At 42.2% G+C, this 21806-nt stretch overlaps 1 protein-coding gene across 9 annotated transcripts in view; it reads left to right on the plus strand.

The window, feature by feature from the left end:
- TBC1D1 (TBC1 domain family member 1) overlaps window positions 1–21806 on the plus strand; it is a 221079-nt gene that overhangs the window by 127007 nt on the left and 72266 nt on the right. For 4 of the 9 annotated variants that reach the window (XM_057502149.1, XM_036908455.2, XM_036908457.2 and 1 more), the window contains 6 exons: window positions 2197–2325; window positions 3626–3712; window positions 7042–7322; window positions 9171–9332; window positions 10108–10227; window positions 11170–11309. In XM_057502149.1, the coding sequence (XP_057358132.1) occupies window positions 2197–2325; window positions 3626–3712; window positions 7042–7322; window positions 9171–9332; window positions 10108–10227; window positions 11170–11309 (919 nt within the window). Of the gene's footprint in view, window positions 1–2196; window positions 2326–3625; window positions 3713–7041; window positions 7323–9170; window positions 9333–10107; window positions 10228–11169; window positions 11310–13098; window positions 13273–21806 lie in introns of those variants that run through there. The other 5 variants (XM_036908456.2, XM_036908458.2, XM_036908459.2 and 2 more) reach the window with 5 other exon arrangements.

Here is a 21806-nt window from a genome sequence, read left to right on the forward strand (position 1 = left end):
TGGTTGTGTGAGTCTGCAGGCCTGTTTCCTATGGGCCTCCCAGGCGACCATTACTCATTCACTCATTCTGCAGCAGGCAGGAAGGCAGTTTCCAGAGTATGCTCTGTGTGCTGTGTGAAAACACAAAGATAAGTGATGGTTTGGAGGGATTTCTAAGCCAATAGTCATTTAATGCACATTCTAATTCTCATAGAAATAAAACTCTGTGGAAGACTTGACCAAGCCGAATGTAGCTCTTACCAGAACTTTTTCTTTCTCTTTTATGCCTTGAAAACTGTATAGCATTCATTTGTGTATTAGGAATTCATTATTCTACAGAAGATAACTGAATAAATAACTGAATAAAATTAAAAATGCTTAATTGTATAAGAATCGGGGAAGACAAATTAAGACTATATACACATCAGATTGGCAGAAACTAAAAACTAACAATAGCATGTAATGGTTGAACTCATGTACTGATACTGGGCATGTGGATTGGTACCATTTAGGGGAGAGAAATGCGACAGTTTCTGGTACAGCTGTAGAGGCACAGCCCAGTGACCTAGCACGCATATTTCTTTTCACACGTGTGATACAGAGCCATGCTTAAGAGAGGGCAGTGCAGTCTTTTTGGTAAAAGCAAAGAAAGGTAATCATTGTTTAACAACAGGAACATCAATAAATTGTGTTATAATCATACAGTGAAATACTATACTGTGATTAAAGTGACTGAATCAAAGAACATTTATCAACATGAATCTCAAAACGTTGAAAGAAAAAAGCTAATTCAGAAAGATATATTCAGGATGATACATTCATTTGAAGTTTCAACCACATGTAAACCAACATGTCTTATGGCTACATACATATATGCAAAAGTACAAAACATGAGCTGATATGATAAACAACAAATTCCGGAGAAGGGTTATTTCTGCAGATGGAAGGAGGAAAGTGGTTCTAGGAGGCTTCAAAGATGCTGTAATGTTTCCTATTAAAGGCAGAAAGCAGAGTAGCTAAAATCATGATAGTGGATACTTACTGAGTGTCAGGTATATTCTAAGCACTTTAATGTGTGTTACTTCATTTAGATCCCTAAATGCTCTGTGAGGAAAGTGAAGAACTGAGAGGCAGCAGGTCAAGCTGCCCACGGCCACATAGCTTGGGAGCTGCAAAGATGCCTCTCCTCTGGGCACTGAGCTCCAAGCCCGTGCTCCTCACTGTTCTCAAGCCCTGCAAAATGAGAACTTGGCCACAGCTGGGTTGGTGGTGGTACCAATGCATTTGTTTATTTGTTGTATTAGTCTGCACACTTCCTGTAATGTGTAACAGCAAAGAAGAGTGCTTTTACAGTAATGGAGGATCTGCTTGTGAGTCTTTCCTAACAAAATCACTGTCTCGCAAGAGACAATCAGGTAAGAATCCATGGAGATAAGAAGTGATTTAATGTAGGGGTTTTCTGTAGTCCTTTTTCCTTTTTTCCAAATGTACCTCTTTGTTAATAAGTAATATTAAACTTCATTTTGTTGTGGGCAAACAAACTCCATCATATCATCAGTTTCCTATTGTAGTCAGTTAAGGGAGAAAAGCTTGGTAACAGAGGAGAATAAAAGGGATGATGGAAACCAGAGGTGGGAGAGAGGAGAAAGTAGAGAAGACAGAAACTACCACAAGGAATGGAGGGATTAGTGTAGGTAGACAGAATGGCGTCTTCAGTTGCTACGTTTGTCTCATCCCCAGAAATGCCCCAAAAGGTAACTTACTTACTTTGAAAAGCTATTAATAGGTGCTTTTGTACCAGAAGCTGCTCAATGTTTTATGTGCTCTACTTGTTTTAATCTCACCTTACAGTGTTATGATTAGATCTTGAGGTTGGTCTCAATTTACGGAAGAGGAAATTAAGGCTCAGAGAAAGCAGCTTGCACAAGGCCAGTTAGTGGATGACAGATTTCTGATCTGACTGCAGGGCCCAAGCTCTGAACGGCTTTCTTAACTGATTGGTTTCCAAGTATATTCTCTCATTTCATTTGGAGTAGTCACATCAACTCTTTGAGGCAAAATTACTTCTTGGATTTTCAGTCATGTCTCCAAGTAGAAGAGAAGATGAGGTCACAGACAGAATAATGGCTTGGGGTCAAAAGATGCATCCTAGAGACTTTTCATTCCTTTAAAAGGGGAGGGAGCTCTAAGTGACTTTTCATTGTTTCACTTTTTTAGACCTCTCACATTGCAGCAGAGAATATTGGAAGTGAATTACCACCTAGTGCCACTCGATTTAGGCTAGACATGCTGAAAAACAAAGCGAAGAGATCTTTAACGGAGTCCTTGGAGAGCATTTGGTCACGGGTAAGTAGCCTTTCCCCTGATTTCAGCTAAACCACTTTTTGAAAGAATGTGAGATTCCATTCTGCTTTTATTCCATGAGTGTTCATCATGAGGTATATAAGGGTAAAATCTTATGTCTTCTCAGTCTTAGAGGAATGTTATCTTCACTTTAAATTCAGTTTTTAACTTGGCCTGGGTTAAAAAAAAATCTCTACTCTTTTGTATTATATCCCTGGAATTTCTTTCTCTTCCAAAAGAATGTTATTTGTTGATTAGTGCCTATAAAGAGCATGGTTTATTTAGGCTAAGGTGTGGGTTCCATTCTCACTAGATTCCACTTGAAAAAACTAGTTGTTAGGTAGCTGCTTCTCTTACCTACCTGGAACTCTCGATAGCAGGGTCAGCAAGCTATGCACTTTGGGCCAGATACCACTCACTTCCTGTTTTGTAAATAAAATTTTATTAAAACACAGTCACATCCATTCATTTGCCTGTCTTCTAAGGCTACTTCTGTGCAATGTTGAGTAGCTGCCACAGTTATCTGGCTCAAATCATAAGAGGTTTATTATCTGGTCATTTACATAAAAAGTCTGCAGATTGCTGTTCTAGGAAGAATAGAGTACACATACACATCAATCTGGGAGTTCTTTAAGAAAATTATTGGCTGTGTGCTTCCCCCCTCCCCCCCCCAATGGGCATACTACCCCTTATGACACTTGTAAGAAATCAAAGTTTGATTTCCTTTCAAAGCTTTACACCTTTCTGGAGCTTGCATGTTCTAGTTCTTTTTGATTTCATGACACACTCCATTTGAAATTTTTTTAAAGAAAGTTAAATTTAATTTTGTCTGACAGTGTTTCTGAGAATTTTGCAGCATCCTTAGATAATTAAAAATGGACCATTAACAAAACCAGGGTTGGGAGTGGCTATCCTTGAGAGCTCCCAAATTGATAGAAAGTCATTTTAGTGTTGTACAATCTGGTGGCTGTGATGAGCTGTGGCTCAGGGGAGAGCGGAGGATGCTCACTTTTTAGCACTTGCTTTTCTTCGTAGATGCATTGTCTCCTGGTCCTGCCTATCACCCCTGTCATGTGACAAATCCACAAGGTGTTTTGGAACATTTAGGTTGGTGTGTTATTAAAAAAAAAAAAACAGCCAAAAGCCCCAGCAAATGTCGATTATCTTAATGTACATTTGTGCTGAGCAGCATTTCTCAGTAGATGTGTTTTTCCTGAACTTGTTTAAATAGACCAAGCTGCTGCTAGCTGATGTCTTTGCAAAAGCTTCACAAGTCCTAACTTAAATGCATTTCTTTATGTAGGGTAATAAAGCCAGAGGCCTGCCAGAACATTCTGCCAGTCTGGATCTGGACAGCTCCATGTCTAGCACATTCAGTAACACCAGCAAAGTAAGCACATTTCTCTTTATATGATAACCTGAAGAAACTAGCTAATGGGTCTTGCTTATCTCCTATCTATGGAGCCTGCAAAAGGAACAAAGGAAACCTGCTATCTCCAATCATGAAAAGTTTGATGCTTCCAGACTTATTGGTGCAGGTGGAGGGTCTTTGCAGTTTGACTATAACGTAAAAGTTTTATGTAACAAAGCAGGTGGCCATTCCATAAGCAAAGAAACAAGATCACAATTTTAGACCACTATTATCTGATTTATCACCAAGCAACCAATTAATTTCTTCCCCAAGTAGACTTTCTAGTATTAAAAGTAATTGGGAAAACCTCAAAAGTGGGTTCCAAGAAGTAAGTAACTTAAATTCCTGAAACTTACTTTGTCCTCTGGCTGGCTCTATGATTATAATTAAACATTACTGATTTTATAAATAAGCAACTAAGCTTCACCCCTTATATCTGCCACCAGACAGTGCTTTGTGATAATGAACAAGCCAGTGGTTCTCTGGCAGCAAACCTGTGTCTATGTCCTTGTAGTTTCTTGCTTTCTAGTCATTTAAGCATGTTTAAACTTGGTCAATTCAGCTTTTTAACAACTAAAAAGTGAATTTCCAGTTTGTGCTGGGAAAGTCAGCTTTCCTTCTACTCGAGTGCCCTCAGATGCATAAGAGGGGGAGTTCTGTGGCGGCCAGCGCCTGCGCACAGGAATTTTAAGCTCTTCTGAGCTCCCTTCTGGGCATGTAGCTTTCAAAGTTTTTAGACTGTAGCCAACAGTAAGAAGCATATTTAACACTGTGAAATGGTTCACAAACATACATACATACACACTCACACACTTAAAATTCCAAAAAACAATATTTACTGTAAACAACATACAATATGCACTGGTGTTTTTCAGTGTTATTGTTAGCACATCCATGGCAGACCACTGAATCGATACCACTTATTACTAATGATATGTTATAGTCTGCAGTTTGAGAAACACTGCTTTAGAAGAGTGCTTTCCAATTCTGAGGTACATCGTTAATGGGGTTCTGGTTAAAATGCAAATGCTGATGCAGTGGGCCTCCCATGAGGCCTGAAATGGGGAATTTCTGACAAGCTCCTTGTGTTGATGCCCCTGGTCTCTAGGTCCACTTTGGGGAACAAGGCCTTAGACACCAGTCTTCTGAATATGATTTCCTAAGTTAAAAGTCTAGTGAAAAGTGGCGTCATCTGCCCTCCATCTACTACATGCTGATTCTAGCATGCAGGTCATTTCAAGTTTGGAAATGTTATGGTTTACCTGCTGTAGACAGATGAATAGGACAGAGCCCCTGCCTGACAGGACCTTAATCTGGCAGGAGCAAGATGACAGACACTTAAATAACACTGGCATCAAGTAGAGTATGGTGGGATCCCTGACAAGTTCAAGTAAGAGACAATGGTAACTTAGTGGTTACAAGGAGCAAAGGGAAGGATATTTTTGATCAATGGAATGAAAGCTTGGGAGTGTTGTGGTGATGTCTTTGAATCAAATCTTCAAGTGTAGGAATTATACCTGCTGAAATGGATAGGGAAGAAGGCATTCCAGAGAGATAAGTGCTAATAAAGATGCTATGAAGAATTTCATGTCACTCAAGTGACTTTCCAATAGGTCCTATTGCTTTTTATTCTCGAAAACACACGTAAGTTAAATTTTTAGGCTCATGGGTCTTGCTTATCTCCTATCCATAGAGCCAGGTATGTGCATCCCAGGTATGCTTAACTGAGTGAAAGAGAAACACAAGTCAGGTTCTACTCTTGGCTTAAGAACCAGAAACTTGAGGGCATGTCATGTTGCTCCTCTGCTTTCCTCCCTTGGGAAATATATAGATGTTAGAGACACTTGTTACTTATTCAAGTAAAGAAATGGTAAAAAAGTCAAGAACAGAAAAGATGTAAAGATACAATGTTTTATGTATTTTGATCTCCTCCAATAAACTGATCATCTCAGAGTTGCCAAAAAGCCAAATGTCCAAGTCTCCCTTTCAGGTGTGAGATTAAGCTAAGGGTTAGCCCTTTCACATAATTTGGGGTGATATTAATAAGAATTGAGATGAACAGGTTTGCATAATGGAGCCTGTTTGCTTGATGTGTTAGACAAAATTTAGAATTTTTAAATTAGAAGAATCTTTGGAACTGTAGAGTCGTGAAGAATGAAAAATTTCAATTATGTTAACATTTCATAGTATGTTGGGAATTAAGCATTTCCTATCCAGTTCCCCCAGAATTAAACGTATGTAACGTCTCCCTTCAATAAACGTAAATTTAATTTAAAAAATCTTTCTTAACACCTGTCAACCAAAAGGCATTCAACTGTGTATCATATGAAACAATTTAGCTTTTCCAATCCATCATTATATGCATTCATTTCTTTTCTCTTTACATGGTGGTTTATTTACCCCTTCTAGCAATTTCAGTAGGAGAAAGCTGGTATGCTTCCTCTTATTTTATATTTTTTGATTTGAGAAAAATTATTGGCTACTCACCATGTCCGGGGTCCAGTGCTATGCATAGGTTTGCATGAGTAGGACTGTTCATTGCTTTGAAGAAGCAAGCATCTTGAAAGAATACATTATTATTGTCATGATTCTCATATATTTGAGTACCCACTCAGTAGATTTGTCTGAGTGCCTAATAAAACAATAACTTTTATTTGTACATCATTTTATAGTGAGCAAAGTACTTTTAGTTGTGTTATCTTGTTTAATTCTTAAAACCCAGTGTGAGAAATTTACATTATACCCTTTCACAGATGATGAAATGGAGGTGCAGGAAGAAGTTCAGTGATTGCTCCAAATCATGACAATAAGTGCTAGAGAGATCTTCCACATTCTAAGAATAATATGGGATGTAGTTTTTAACCTCAATATTACAAGTTAAATTTCAACATTGGATCCAATTCAGAGAGAGCCTTAAAATGTGGGTATAACATGTATGAACACACTTGGCAGAAGAACTTGATTTGTTTAAGCAGTGCACACAAGTTATACAATACTCTGTATTTCTCACAAGTAGAAGTAAAGGGTTCTGTTATCTAGAGAGAGGGAACTATTTATGGCTTTTCTTGAAACAGCTGTGCCCTTCACACTTGCATTTTGGCAGTTTTTCCATTTGTCCAGCAAACTAGCATTTGGTCTGAGACAGGCGTTTAATGGGCCTTCACCTGTTTTTTTGGTGGCCTCTAGATGGCATAATAATCAGAAGATGTACCATACTGAAATGTTCTTATGCTACTGGGATTAGAGACTGTAAAGCCCACGACTTCCCTGAGGTATGTCTGATCTGCTGTCAATCTGTCTGCTGCCAGGAGCCATCTGTGTGTGAAAAGGAGGCCTTGCCTGCCTCTGAGAGCTCTTTGCGGCTCCTCAGCTCTTCGGATGACCTGTCCAGTGACGTGGAGAGCCATCCTGCAGAAGAGCCTGCCCTTCTCCCACCCCAGCAGGGCTTCAGACGGCGTGCAAACACCCTGAGTCACGTGCCCCTGGAGTGCCAGCAACCTCCAGAACCGCCTCAGAAGTCTCCTGGGGTCTCTCAAAGGAAACTTATGAGGTATCACTCAGTGAGCACAGAGACGCCTCATGAACGAAAGTAAGATTTGTTTAAAATGTAAACCTGTATAAATAGTGGGGGCATAATTGTTAGTAGTAACCAGGTATGTGCATCCCAAGTATGTTTACTGGGTAAAAGAAGAACCTGAGTCAGGTTCTACTTTTGGCTTAAGAACCAAAAACTTGAAGGCATGTCCTGTTCCTCTGGCCACCCTTCCTTAGGAAGTACATAGATGTGAGACACTTGTTACTTGCCCAAGGAACAAGGACAAGTATTATGAAGAAGCAGGTAAAACTGAGCAGAAATGGCCCTTAAAATGTATAATGCTCACTCCTCAAATACAGACAGTGTTGATATTGGAACTTAGCTGCTGGCTTTGGGGAAAAGTCGTGAGCAGGTGAGTCCGCTCGCCTGAGAACCTGGAACGTTCCTGCGGTGGGGCTGAGATGCAGTGACAGGACCAGCAGAGCGTGAGGGACCACTTGAGTGCTCTGTCTTGAACTGGTGGTGGCTCTGGGCAGATTTGCTTCTCTGTGACAAAGTTGGAATAGATAGGTATTTTCTAAACTCTCTTCACTGTGAGAATCTTAGATTCTTCTAACAAGATTCACTGATTCAAATAATTGAGTTCCAATGAGCAGTTTGAATTTCCTGGCTGTGGAGATGAGTAAGCAATATAGCAGCAGCAGTTCTGGTGCCTTCTGGGTTCCCTTGGCAGTTAATTTGACCCTAAGTGTCAGAGACCATAAATGGACACAGTTGTCCTTAAAAATAACTTGAAAAAATCTCTCGAAGTCCATCACTTTATAAATATGAAGTTAGGGTCATTTCACAGTCATTTCCTTCCTCCGACTGGCCACAACAGAAGCCACAGGATATACGTCCGTGCAGGTCATGCACGATAACAGAGCGTCTGTATAGAGATGTTTGAAATGTTTCAAGTGGAGAAGTGGCAAGTGTCAACAATCCTCGAATGACAAGGTAGAGCCTCTCAGCTTTGTGTTCAGTCAGCCACTGAAAATAGTTGCGGTGGCCCTTTGGAATTCAGCTGGATAACTGTGACCCCAAGGCAGGACATACTTCAGAAGCTAATATTTAATTAATATGACATTTTAGAGACAAGCACAGTTTGAGGCTTTGTGGGGTTCTTGTCATGTTTCTTAAAAGCCTGTTTGCACGACTTCTGCCTCTCTGCCATGTTCTCACCCCTCTATTTCTAGCATTTCTAGTAATAATGGGAACATTCTTGTCTGAAGACTGCTAGTTGTCTTGCTAAACCTGCTGCTTCACACAAACCAGAGGCAGCAAAGTAGTAGTCCTGACAGTGTATTTACCTTCTCACCTAAGAGCACAGCCTCCTTAGGGATCATGCCTGACACAGGTGATGAGGGGCAGAGAAATGCCCGCCTCCCTCTGCTCTCTCCAACATGCCTATTATGCTTTCTGTCCCCCTTATGAACTCTTTTCTCATTTATCCGCAGGAAATGAGACATTGAGATTCAGGACAGGTTATTGTTCATTTTAAAGAGAGGTGTATTTAAAAACTCTGGACTTTGTTTTGTTTTCCTTTGCTTTTGTTTTAAGGTTTAAAACAATTTTTCCTGTCAGTTCCTAAAAAGGGAAGAGAGGAAAAGGTACCATTGGGTGCACAGACATGTGGGAAATGATCAAGAATGACCTTTTACAATACTCTTTTTTTACTGAAAAGAACCTTTGCTAGTGATACAGATGGGATGCAGAAGAGAAGTGGCTAGCAGCCCCCTACCTGTGACAGCTGGTGCTTAAGAAACAGGAGGCCAGCGGTCTGCCCCCTCTCCCCTGTGTCCTCACACCTCCGCCACCCCCTCCCCGCTAATGCCCGGTGCTTTCTCTCTAATTGCTATTTAGTGTGAATCATCCACCTGTTGGCGAGGCTAACAGTTGCTCAGGTCAGTCTTCAGCTTCTGCTCTTCCACCTCGTCTTAACCCCTCCGCCTCCTCGCCAAATTTTTTTAAGTACCTAAAACATAACTCAAGTGGAGAACAAAGTGGGAATGCTGTGCCAAAGAGGTGAGCACACTCGCATGGCAAGTTCAATGTCGTCTGTCTTCCTGGGACATTCCCTCAGAGCGGGTGCGCTGACTGGAGGGAGAGTCCATTGCAAGGAACCTGGGGCCACCACCTCTGTGTGTGTGTGTTTGGTTTTAGTATTTTCAGTCTATCATTTGAACTGGCTTAATTGTATTATGGATGAATTTTTCTCAAATGATTATGAAAACAGGTCTTGAGGGCCAGCTGCTTTCACGCCCCCCTTCCACAGTGTACGCTGGTGTGCAAGCACAGGTTAACAGCTGCATTTGATTAAACACACTGCAGTTTGTGCCAAGTCAGAAGCTCCCACATTAATTTAGGAAAATTATTTTTTTCAGTTTGTAAGGAAGAGTCATTTTGGAAGATGGACTGATTTTTTTGTTGTTGTTTTGTTTTTATTTTCTGGTCCGAATGCTTAACATGAGATCTACCCTCTTAACACATTTTTTTTTACGTGCACAACACAGTATTGTCGAACGTGGGCACAGTGTTGCACAGTAGACCTCTAAAACTTATGCCTGTTGCGTGACTAAATGCACTGATGTTTTTAAATTGATTCTATTCACTCAAAACAGAACTTTTTTGAACTGAAAACAAAAGTTAAATCTCATTTGCAAACTATTTTTATTTTATTACCTGGTTTAATTTTCCTAGCATTAGAACTACAATGTTCCTTTTATTTTGAAGCTTATGTTTTATACTTTTGTGTTTGTATTTCTTTATCCTAAACTCTTTTTTTCAACCAAACTCTCAGCATCTCCTACCGTAATGCCCTGCGGAAAAAACTTCATTCTTCTTCCTCTGTGCCAAATTTTCTAAAATTTCTGGCTCCTGTAGATGAAAATAACACCTCTGACTTTATGAGGACAAAAAGGTAGGGTTTAATTTAGATCTATCAAAGCCTGTATAGAAGTGTTGAATTTTTGTTAGATATACAGGGATTTTTCAGCAACTATTTTGCCATTAAAAAGTCATTTTAGCTAAGTCTGTTGTACCTTCTTTCTTATACTTTTTCCATACTGAGTGTCATTTAAAAAAATGAGTCAACCTGTTCTCCAATTTTGACTCGGTATGTTTATTACATGTTATTTAAAGTCTTAACCAGCTCTTTAAGTCAGAGTGCTGTCTCTGAATAGTGAGCATATGGTTGCCAAACATAAGTCAGCATGTGTGCCTGACTGCTTGGTTGTGGGTGTACACTCAGGTATAAATTACAAGGGCTTCCCCAAGTTGTCCTGTGAATAGCAAGAAAATTAATGGTTACATTATATTTATTTATATTGATCAATATAGTAGTGTTTTTTTAGTTTAGTTTTTTGTAGTTTTAAAAATACAAATGTTAAACAGCATCAGCAAGTGAGCAAATACTTACTGCCTTGATGGTTTTGTGTAGTTTTATTTTCTGTGTTGATCTATACACATGCAGACCTGTGTTGAGAAAATATTCTCACACCCAGACAAAGGGAGATTGTGACCCTGGCGCCAGTGCCCCTTTTAGGCAGGCAGCGTCTTTTCTGAAGTGGTGCCAAGAGAAGCTCGATTGGAAGCTGCTAGTATGTGGAGCATATTAATATCTTTTACAGTAGAAATTAATTAGGGCTCGTACTCTTGCTCATTTTGTGAAAAGCATCCTGTAAGAACGCAGTCCCTTAGGAGTGCTGACCTACCGTGGACTTGATTTAACTTCCAGGATTATCTAATTATGTTTTCTTGCACAAAGATGATTTATAATACAGTGCTGTGTTTAAAAAACAAAGTCAAGCTAAAAGACACAATTGTATCTCCCCACCAGTCATAAATCGTCTTGTAATTTTAGGGACTTTGACTCCAAAGCCCACCATCTCGGAGACGCCAGCGCGACCCCTGTGAAGACACGGAGACACTCGTGGAGGCAGCAGATATTCCTCCGCGTAGCAACGCCGCAGAAAGCCTGTGACTCTTCTGGCAGATACGAAGGTAAGGCCTGCTCCTGAAATGAAACTGCTTACGTCGGTTGTGAGTTACTTGTGACAAGCACATTTGGTAGGAAAAGAGGTGAAATGAGATTTCATGTCGAAATCATCCCCTGGAGTTTGAATTTTAAAGCTCCCTCCCTGATATGGAGCTCAAGTGACAATGCCTGTCACTATTTTCAGAGGATCCCGACTTCCAGGGAAAGGACTCAGCAGTGTGCAACACCTTAGAAATAGCACCTCTGCTGAGCTTTCTGACCACTCACCCACCCTGCCCGTGGGCGTGGCGCGGCTCAGCCTGATGCCCTCTACGTCCTTCTTTCCTTCCTGCTGTGTTCTGTGCTTGCCTGTATTCCCTCTGTATAGCCTCCGTGTAGGTGTACACCCTACATGGTGTGGTTACAGGTACACCTGATCCTAATGCTCACACTTACAGTGCTGCATGCTCAGTCATTTGCTGTCACTCAGTCTAGTGTCAGGGAGGACCATCTGTGCCCTCTTATCCTTCTTGTGTTCCCCAAATAAATACAGGATATCCTAAAGTCTGTCTTTAGACTTTCTATGTTGATTTATAATATAAAAAATGAGTTTAAATACAGTTTTTCTGACTAAAATTGAGATTTTTATCTGTCCAGTGATATCATAAACTTTCAACAGCAAATATTTTCTTTCTGTAATGTTCTTTAGTCAGAAAACATTCCTTAAAAAAGCCGAGCAGAAGTAGACTCATAGACATCAAGAAGGGAACAGTGGTTACCAAAGGGAAGGGGTGGTGGGGAGGGTTAAGATGATTAAGGGGCACAATAATTTGCGATCACAATATAGTCTGGTCCCGGGGCTGGTAGTATAGCACGGAAATACAGTTAATGACTGTGTAACATCTTACTATGTTGATAGACCATGACTGTAGTGGACGGGGTGAGGACTTGATAATATGGGTAAATGTTGAACCACTGTGTTGTGTATTTGAAACCATCATAAGATTGTATATCAGCGATACTTAAAAAAAAAAGGCAGAGCAGACTAGTAGACCTCCAAAGATTACATTAGCTCTTTAGATTACGTGTAGTGTGGATTCACTCTTGTCCTTTGATATGCTCCTGAGTATCTCTTAGGCTTATAATCCAGGGTTTTCCAACTAGGTTCTATGTACCTGCCTTGGGGGAGGAGGCACTGTCGGAGGAACATCTCCCCCTCTCCCAATGACTGCCTTCTTCACCCTCTACCCCTCTTTTTCATTTCTCCCCCTCCCCCAACTTGAGTAATCCTTAACATTTAATTAAAAAAAATGAACCCTCTGCCAAATTAAACAAGAGCTTGGTTAGAGCTCAGCTAGCTTTGTGAAGACCTCATGAACTCTTCCTTCATTTGTGAAACCGTTATAGTAATGTTGGCTCTTTCTGTTTCCTGGAATTGTATTAAATTATAAATGTGAAAGTACTTTGAAAATCTAAAGACATCAAATGTAAGGTGATAACATTATTTTTTATCAGAGCCCTGGTGTTAAGCCTCCTATCCTGTTGTCCCCAGCAAGAGCAGTGGAAAGGAACTCTAGAGAAATGGGGTTTAGATATGTAATGAGATTTTTATGAAATGTCAGTAAGTTGAGTTATTTCAATTTGTATCAATTTAGAATTTGCTTTTAAAGATTTCATTTTCATTTTGTAGATTGTCTAGTAATACCTAATGGCCAGATTGTGTTACCCAGTTTCTTCCTGTTTAAACTGCTTTTGAGCTTCTAAGCCAAATGGATCTGCTGGGGTGTGGGCTGTGGAAAACACCAGGCTTGGAAAATGCACAGCCCCGGTGGGACTGAGCTCCTCGGTGGAGCCCTAGCCTCTGAGGAAAAGCCGAGGACCTGTGCAGGACCCGCCCTGGTGCCGCCTGTCCCCTGTGTGAAAGTGTGGCGAGTTTCTGGGCAGAAGCTGGTCCCTCCCAGGTGGGGTCTGAGGGAGTTGAGTCAGAAGGTCAATCAGTACTCCCCTGGAGAGCCCCAGGATAATGGGTGATGGAGAGCACTGGGGGTACCAGGTGACCTGTGCCCCCAGCAGGTAAAACTGCTGGGAAAGGGAAGATGGAAGAGCACCACGGTTTGTGTCCATATTCTCTTTTTTTGGAAGCTTTTCATTTTAATCGATTTACTCTGGAAATATTGTAAGACCTGGATATTTAACCCCACATTGCTTTCTTATTTATGATAATTTGCAATTGGCAGAGTTCTTTGGTGAATTCTGGGCTAGCTGACACCATTAGGCCAGTTTGCAGTAAATGAGATGGGGTAGCAGGTGCCCCTGAGGTTGGAGCACCAAGCAGGTCCGCTGAGGCCCTGGGCAGTGTGGTCTCTGGGGGACTGAGAACAGAGCACTTGGAACTGTCACCTCCCCCACTGGAAGCGATACTTCAAAGGGCCCCCGAATATCCACCTGACGGGGGCCCCCTTGGACCACGCACCACTGGTAGGAAGGCAGGGAGCTGCCCCGTCAACTTGGCAGGGTCTGCAATGGTTACACGGGGGAGGTAAGGAAGGAATTTGGAGCTCGTTCAGGAACCTCGTCCGAAAGCAGAGCAGAGTGACTGCATTCAAACCCCATCTTTCCCCTGAGGAGCCACCACCTGGAACAAGCTGTCTTGTTTCTCACTTATGAGCGAGGGCTAAGTATGCTTATTGCCATACTGAGTGAGATAGGGGGACATTTTCTATTGGCATTTTATTTAAAAAGCCTTCAGAATTCATAAGATTAGAGAATCAGTGAGGTGGACATTTCCTTCCACATAGAGTAACCTCCCACCATGTGGAAGTCAGTCCCTCTGGTGCTCAGGGTTGGTGCAGTAGTTTCAGCCCCTCCACATGGGGGCGCCATGGAGCTGCCACTCTGCAGCACCTTCCTGCTGCGGGAGCCCCTCGGTGCAGCTGCTGCGCAGAGTGGTCAGGGTTTAGATTTCTCCTGCTGCCGGTGTGAGCGGAATGGCAGTGCCTCACCCATCCCCTGCCACAGTGGAGAGGCCCGCCCTCTGCAGAGGGCTCTTCCTCCCAGGTCCTGTTAGGGGCTGGAGAGGGTATGGGGTTGGGAGGGGAGTGGAAGGGACCAGAAGGAGGCTGAGGATGGGGAACTGAGCTGGGATTTTTGGCTGAAACAACAGAACAGCAGTAACACCAGAAGAGGAGTTGAGATATTTAAAAATAGTGTCCCAGTATTGCTGCGGCTGCACCTCACAGGGAGTTGTTGTGGAGACTGAAGTGTGATAATGTAGTTAATGTATTTAAATGTGTATGTAATGATAATGCATTTAAAACTCTTGGTGCAGTGGCCAGCGGGAGGAATGTAGTGAGGGCTGTGGCCAATAGAAACAGCCTGTCCGTTTGCAGAACAGTTCTAAGTTTTCAAATGAACTTTCTTAGGTTGAGCCAAACCCTACTCACTGTCCTTCCATTGCTTGGTTCTGTTCTGGGCTCTGAAGACATGCAAAATACACTTGCTTCCACTTCCTGTTCTGCAGACGGCAGAAGATCATGGAAACCACTGCTTCCGTAAATGCTCTTCTCCATGCTGATTGCCCTCGTACCTTCTCCCTCACATGGCTTTACATTTGGGTCCCCTCTAGTCAAAGACCTGTCGTTTGCACATACTCTGTCTTCGGGGACCCTGCAGCCGGCACAGCATTCCTGTGGTCTCCAGTGGTCTCCAGCTCTTATGGGGCACCGCCTCCTTCTGCTGCATGGCCACTGTTCTCTTTATGCACGGTGACCTCCATTATCTGTTTCTGCTTTAAGCAATCAACTCACATTCGTGGCTCTTACTGTATTTGTCCTTTTGGTAATAAACTGGTATGTAAAAGTCAGACTGATTCCTAGCTGCCCTTGGGAAGGGTTTTTAAAAGCTTTTCCCAAGCAGTTGATACCTATGAAGTATTATAGCATCAGTTTTGGTCATTCCTTTTGGGGTGGTTTTAAAGCTTGATTCTGGTGCCCAGTCATTGTAGGGAACTATGTAAAGCTCACAAGCCATGTCCACCGTGTCTTTAAGTGATTGAACACAACAGGGCTCTGCATAGACACTGTTCCGGCTGCTCCTTGGCCATAAGGATCTCTGATTCATCAAGTCCCCAACTATTGAGCTGTTGTTGGTTTTTCCACTGTCCCCTGCAGAAACCCCTGTGCAGCACTAGGTGAATGTCAATACATTGTCTTCTCTGATGAAGGCTTCTGCTGGGACTGCTGGCTCTTGCCACAGGTGCTCCCACCTGAGGCCTTTGCATGGGCCATTCCCTCAGCTGGAATGCTCTTCCCTAGTATCCCCATGACCAACTCCCTTACCTGCTTCAGATTATTGTTAAAAATCATCTTTTCAATGAGGCCTTCCTAGGCCACTCTGTTTAGAATTATGCCCCTTCCATCTTCCACTACCAGACATTCCTAATCTCATCCTGATTTTTTCCCCATAGCACTTACCTCCTTATATTATCCCTTAGAATTCACTTGCTCATTATCTCTACCACTGGTTTCTCCAGTCCACAGAGGCTTTATGACTTTTAAAGGCAGGTAAGTAAGTTGCTCAGATTCTTACAAACTTAGTATTTGTTCATTAGTGATTCTTAATGCTGCCTCCTTTCTCCTCTGTATAGGCACATATCTTTGTTTTCTTTTTAGAATTAAGAAATACCATCTGTATGTTTTGGTTATAAGTACTCTGTGAAAGAGAGAAGGAAGAATAAAAGCATTAAGACACTGAACTGGTATAATAATAATAATCACTTCTTATACCCGTATTTATGCTAAATGCTTTACATGAATTATTTCCTTTAATTCCAAGTCAGCCTTATGAAGGCTGGCATTTTTATGTCGCCATTTTACAGATGAGGGAGCACAGGCTTGGAGTGACTTCAGTCACTTTCCCCAAACCACAGAGCCAGTGGGTGGCAGAGGCAGGACCGGAGTTGTGGGTCTGCCTGGAGCTGACACTCTGACCTGCGCACAGGCCTGGGCTGCGGCCAGAGAAGGGCATTGTGCCCCTGGATGTGCATCCTCTTCTGGAGCTCCTTGTGGCTGGAGGTTCGCTGAAGACACCTCAGGTGCCGGGCATGTAGTCTCAGCCTATCCATATGTCCCCCTGTTGGTCAGGCACCAACATGTTCTGGAGCACTTTAAAGTGTGGACTTGCCTTTGGTCATCTGTCCTGCCTCCCTCCATGTTAGCGCTGTCACTGGCATGCAGGGGAGAGGGTCAGGTTTTTTAATATGTGTCTGTGCAGCTTCTTCTCCCAAATCAGGCATCTTTGTGCTCTGCCACTGTCTGCTCCCCATCCTTAGAGCACAGAGATGATACCACCTTCCACTGTGGTCCGGGACCACTTGGACCCACGCCACAGCTCTCCATGTGTTCCCCTCCACCAGAGACACCTCCAGGTCCTCAGACAGTTTAGGGCCCCAGAGGTCCCTGCTTGGGCCAGACCGTCTCCAGCAGAATGTGGGCTGCTCGAGGTGGCTTGAGGCCTCTGTGCCTGCCTTGCCTTGGGGACCAGACATGTAGGCAGCCAGCTCTCTGCAGCCTTGGCAAGCTCGTTGTCTGACTTGGATGTGCTTGTGGGGAATACTTAACGGTGCCTTTAAAAAAATGTTGCAGAAGCTTAGAGTGACTATTTGTGATTATTTTGCATTTATGTTCTGGTAGTGTAAACTTCAGTTAGGAAGCCTTGGTTAAAAATGCTTCTTCAAGTTGAAAAAGTGAGGCAGGGATATGTGTACTGTCCCATCTGTTTCATCCCACTTGGAAAATACAAATACAATAAACCATAAGTAATGAAAAACTATGGTGTTTGCATAGTGGTAAGGATACAGTGATTTCCTTGTAATTTTGGGGTTCTCATTTTTATAGATGGGCTAAAACCTGGAGAAGAGGCTGTTAGAGAGTAAAGAGTGTGGCTCCAACTAAGTGTAGAGCAAAGGAAGGAAAATGCAAAGGCAGCGTGGGTAGGAGGTGGAGCAAATAGATGGCAAATACTGTCTCAGCTCAGCCTGTCATTATTCGGGTATGTGACTTTCTGTATACAAAATCCCTGTGAAATAATTAAGTTATAAAAATCTGAATTTTAGTCTTTGAGACCTATCTGAAGCAAGTAGGCAGTTGATTTCTATTTAGAAATTTACTTATATATGTCTAGTAGGACCACTGTAAATGTTCCCAAATTCCAGACTATTTTTCAGCAGAGACCAGTTGGCTAGCTTCCTGTGGGAATTCCTACAAGAGACCAAGTCTAGGAGGAATGGTTTTCATTCTGAACCTCAGAGAGGTGGGTCTCTGCTTCTCAGCTAGGAGGTCAGGTGTCCAGCAGCACTACAGGGAAGGGAAGTGATACCAGAAGTGGGGCAATCACTAACTTGTACTTGACTATTTGGCAAGACAAATATGTTTTAGTAAGACAGACATAGGTAGATCACAGAATGTTAGAAGCTGCATGGCTTCTTAACTTTACAGCAAAGGTCGTCAGTGATGCTTTAAGTCTGTGGCAGTTACTTAAGGCTATTGCCCTAGAAACCTGGGAAATGCATTCTCTCTCCTTCATGTTATAGGCTCTTTGGCTGAAAGGTGTCTGAGATGTGGAATATGGAAAGGCTAGCACTTTGTAAATTATGAAATCAGTAGATGTTGTATTATGGAGGTGCTGTTAAATCTGTTGCAGGGCCAAGCTGCTGAAGGGTGGGCATTTGCGGGCATGGCTGAGTGTGGACAGAGAGAGCAGCAGTGCCCATGTCTCTGTGGCAGCCCTTTCTCATTCTCAGAGCCTTCCCACTGCAGGTGACTCTGGAAGAGGCACGGTCATCTCTCAGATGAACACAGCTCACGGTGGGTTCAGTGGCTTTTTCCAGATCACAGTCTGGAGCAGCTCTTCACAGACTTTCATGTGCTTGGAGTCCTCTGGGCAGACTCTGATCTAGTGGATCTGGGTGGGTAAGAGGGTCTCCATTTCTGACAAGCCGCCCATTCATGCTGATGTGGCTCATCCACTGTGAGTAACGGGCTTAGAGCTAGAGACCAGATCCAGCCCATACCTTCCAGTCCCTGAACAGGGTGCCTTCCGTGCCCTTCTCTGCTGCTGTGACACCCAGGGAGTCACCCATGTCTCAAACCTCGAGTAAGTCTTGGTCATCAGTGATATTTTTTGAGAAGATTGGTGCTGCCTGGGGAGCAAAGAGTTAGTCTAGTGGGGAAAATGCAGTAATGAAAAAGACGTGGTATAAGGTTAAAGAAAAACGTGATAATATGCCATATGAAACCAAACATACATTGCTTTGCCTCTTTCCTGCCTTTTTTCCAGGAAAGCTTTGTCTCTTGGTAGCACCCAGGGCCCACAGAACATGCAGGTGTGTGTTTTCTTAGCTGTGGGCTCTGTCCTAATTGTCAGGTCAACAAAAATGCTGAAATTCAACTTCTGACTAGATACTTGGTAGTAGAAATACTCCAGTTTTTCTTCCTTATGTATTATACAAAAGATGAGTTTGTTAAGAAGTAATTTTTTTAAGTAACTCCTGACTGTGAAATAAGGGAAAATTCTGTTATTTACCTCTCTATGCCACGGATCAATTTTAGTGTCAGCCTAATACCTTTCATTTAAGTATTTTAGATTACATTGCACCTTCATAGATTTCACCAACAATAGAAGCATTCAGGCATTACATGTCTTGCCAAAAAAAGGAAAACTCATCTAACATAGATAAGATTTATTGATTTGAAACCCATTGTACAAGCAAATAAACCAATGAAACTAAAGTTCAAAGGGTTTTTGTGTTGTGAGCATAGCTGTGTCAATATGCCTAATTTATGATATGGTTAAGTCTACTGGGTTAGGTTAGATATAAACAGTAATGGCAAAACTAAGGAGTATAATCTGAACTGTATGGTGACTATTTTATTGTGAAAAATGTAGAAACTGTTGTATGACTGTGACTTATTTTTGTTGTACATAGCCAAAATTTCAAGAATTTATATACTACTAGGATATTTTAATAGATGATATAAGCAGAATAGCTACATTTAAAACTACTGGAAAATATAAGCGTCATAGTGACATCCATCTGACCTTTTATTTTGACCCATAGTTCTCAGCTTTCACTGCGCACCAGAGTCACCTGGGGAGATTTTTGAACTGTGGGCAGCACCTTTCTCTCCGCTTTCTGCCTCAGTGAATAAATTGGGTGAGGATGGGGTCAGGGCATGAATTCTTTTCTTTTAAACTCACCATAGGATTCTTATGGCTGCCTGGACTCGCATGGCTGGCTGGTTTAGACATCAGAGCCGGATTTGAGACACTGTCACCACTTGGGGGCAGTGTTGCTCCCTGTCTTGATGACCCTGCTCTTTCCAGGCCTAGAAAACTTTTTTCCTTATGCTTTTGTTTTTGGTCTTGTTTTTGTTACAATATGTATCTTCCTTGCTCATTTGCAGCTTATTTGAGTGGAGAGCTATGTTCTGAAATCGAGGGGTTTTTTTTCTTTTCTATAGAGTTTTAGGGAGTGGGCAAAAAATAAGGAAGAAAAAAATGGTCTCTGATTGCCAGAGGCACATGGCTTTTTAAGATTGTTCTTAATTTAGTTACCATTTAACTTTGCTTTTCTGTAACAAATAAAGACCAGGCTCAAGATAAAATATTGCAAGCCAGGAATCTGATTGTTCAGGATTTCTATAGTTTGAAGCTACTAGATTTTTTTCCCTTTATTGTGCTTCTTGGCCCATCATTACAGACACTGGGAAGCCATAGTGAATGGCAAGGTTTTACCTTGGTTTGCTCTTTTTGTGCCTGATAACAATTGCAAGTTAGCCCTGATTGAGCTTTTCCTAGATAACCATCAGCATTTAAACAGTCAGTACTTAAACTTTGTACAAGGACTGGAAGTGATGGTTGCTGGTGATACAAAGATATCATCTCAACCTCTACTGCTTGGTAGGAGAGTTTCAGGAGCAGAGAGCTGAGAGCTTGGACACTGGAGGCCCTGGTGTCTGAAGGCCTGGATGTGAATCTCTGCTAACAGTACACTACCTGGCAGGGAATTTCTCCTTAGGGCTGGTCTTACTCCAGAGCTTCTGCATGTATGCCCACAGGATTAAAGGCCAAGGTGGAAGAACTCCACCTGTCACCTTTGAACTTTAATCTGTAGGTGCTAGGGAGCCATTGATGTTTGTAAAGCAAGGAAGTAAGTAGTTTGAAAATATCTTCAGGGGGATAAATCTGTAGATTTATCAGGAGGATATCTGAACATTAATCAACCTCAAAATCAGGGCAGCAGTGGGGTGAGAGAAGCAGGTGCCTGGATGCAAAATTTAAGAAGGCACTCATTTTCAGGGTTCTACAAGTACTGACCCCATATCCACCCGGCCCTAAGAGTGAGTGCCTCCTTAAATAGTGCACACTAGGTGCCTACTTGCCACCTCCTCCTCCTAGCCCTGCACACAGTCATGTACTGTCCGCCCACCTACCCCCAGCAGTTTACTTAAGTGATCTGAACACTGCCAGGGAGGATAGAGTTACTCTGAGGAAGGATTTGGTATGAGAAGTTTCTTTTGGTTTATTTAAAAAATAGCATTATTGAAAAATAATTCATATAGAAGTCTCTCATTTAAAGTGAATTCAATGTGTTTTTTTTCCTATATCCAGCAACCATTACCAGAATCTAAATTTAAAATATTTTGTCTCCCAAGAAAGAAACCCATAGCTGTCACCTCCCACCCCTCTTCAAACCTAAGACAACCACTCACCTATTTTCTGTCTCTATAGATTTGCTGTTCTGGACATGTATAAATGGATTCGTACAATATATCATCCTTTGTGGGTAGCTTCTTTCACTTAGCTTAATGTTTTCAAGGTTCATTGTGTTGTGGCACATACCAGTACTTCATTCCTTTTTAGAGTCAGTTAATATTCCATTGCATAAATAGATGACGTTGTGCTTTCTCCATCACCAGCTGATGGACATTTGGGTTGTTTCCACCTGTTGGCTGTTATGATTAGTGCTGCAATGAACGTTCACATCCACGTTTTTTGTGTGGCCATATGTTAAGAAAGGGTTTTAAGGGTAAGCTGTTGTGTAGCCTCCTTCTCTGGGGCTTGACGTTGTTGCCTGCAGTTCTGATATTAGGATGGTTAGGCCAGTGGGAGTAGGCAGTTTGGTCTCCCAAACCAGAGGGTCACAGGTTAGTGATAGTGGCCCAAAACTACATTTCTTCCAGCTGTTATCAAACTGAGTGTGCCTAGAATCCCTTGGAAGGATTTGTAGAAATACAGATTGCTATTTCTCACCCCTAAATTTCTGATTCTGGAGATGGAATTTTTGGTGGAGCCTGAGTATTTTTTGCATTTGTTACAAGTCCCCTGGTGATGCTAATGTTGCAGATTTGACCACACTTTGCATCCCCCTGAATTTTTCAAGGTGCAGCAGCTGATAGGCAAGGGTACATCTTCTTCTGAGTTAAAACTCCAGTCCAAAAAAAACCACCCTGAGTGTTAGGAAA

This window comes from Manis pentadactyla, chromosome 5 (assembly GCF_030020395.1).
Source record: "Manis pentadactyla isolate mManPen7 chromosome 5, mManPen7.hap1, whole genome shotgun sequence".
In the NCBI taxonomy this organism is placed as follows: domain Eukaryota; kingdom Metazoa; phylum Chordata; class Mammalia; order Pholidota; family Manidae; genus Manis; species Manis pentadactyla.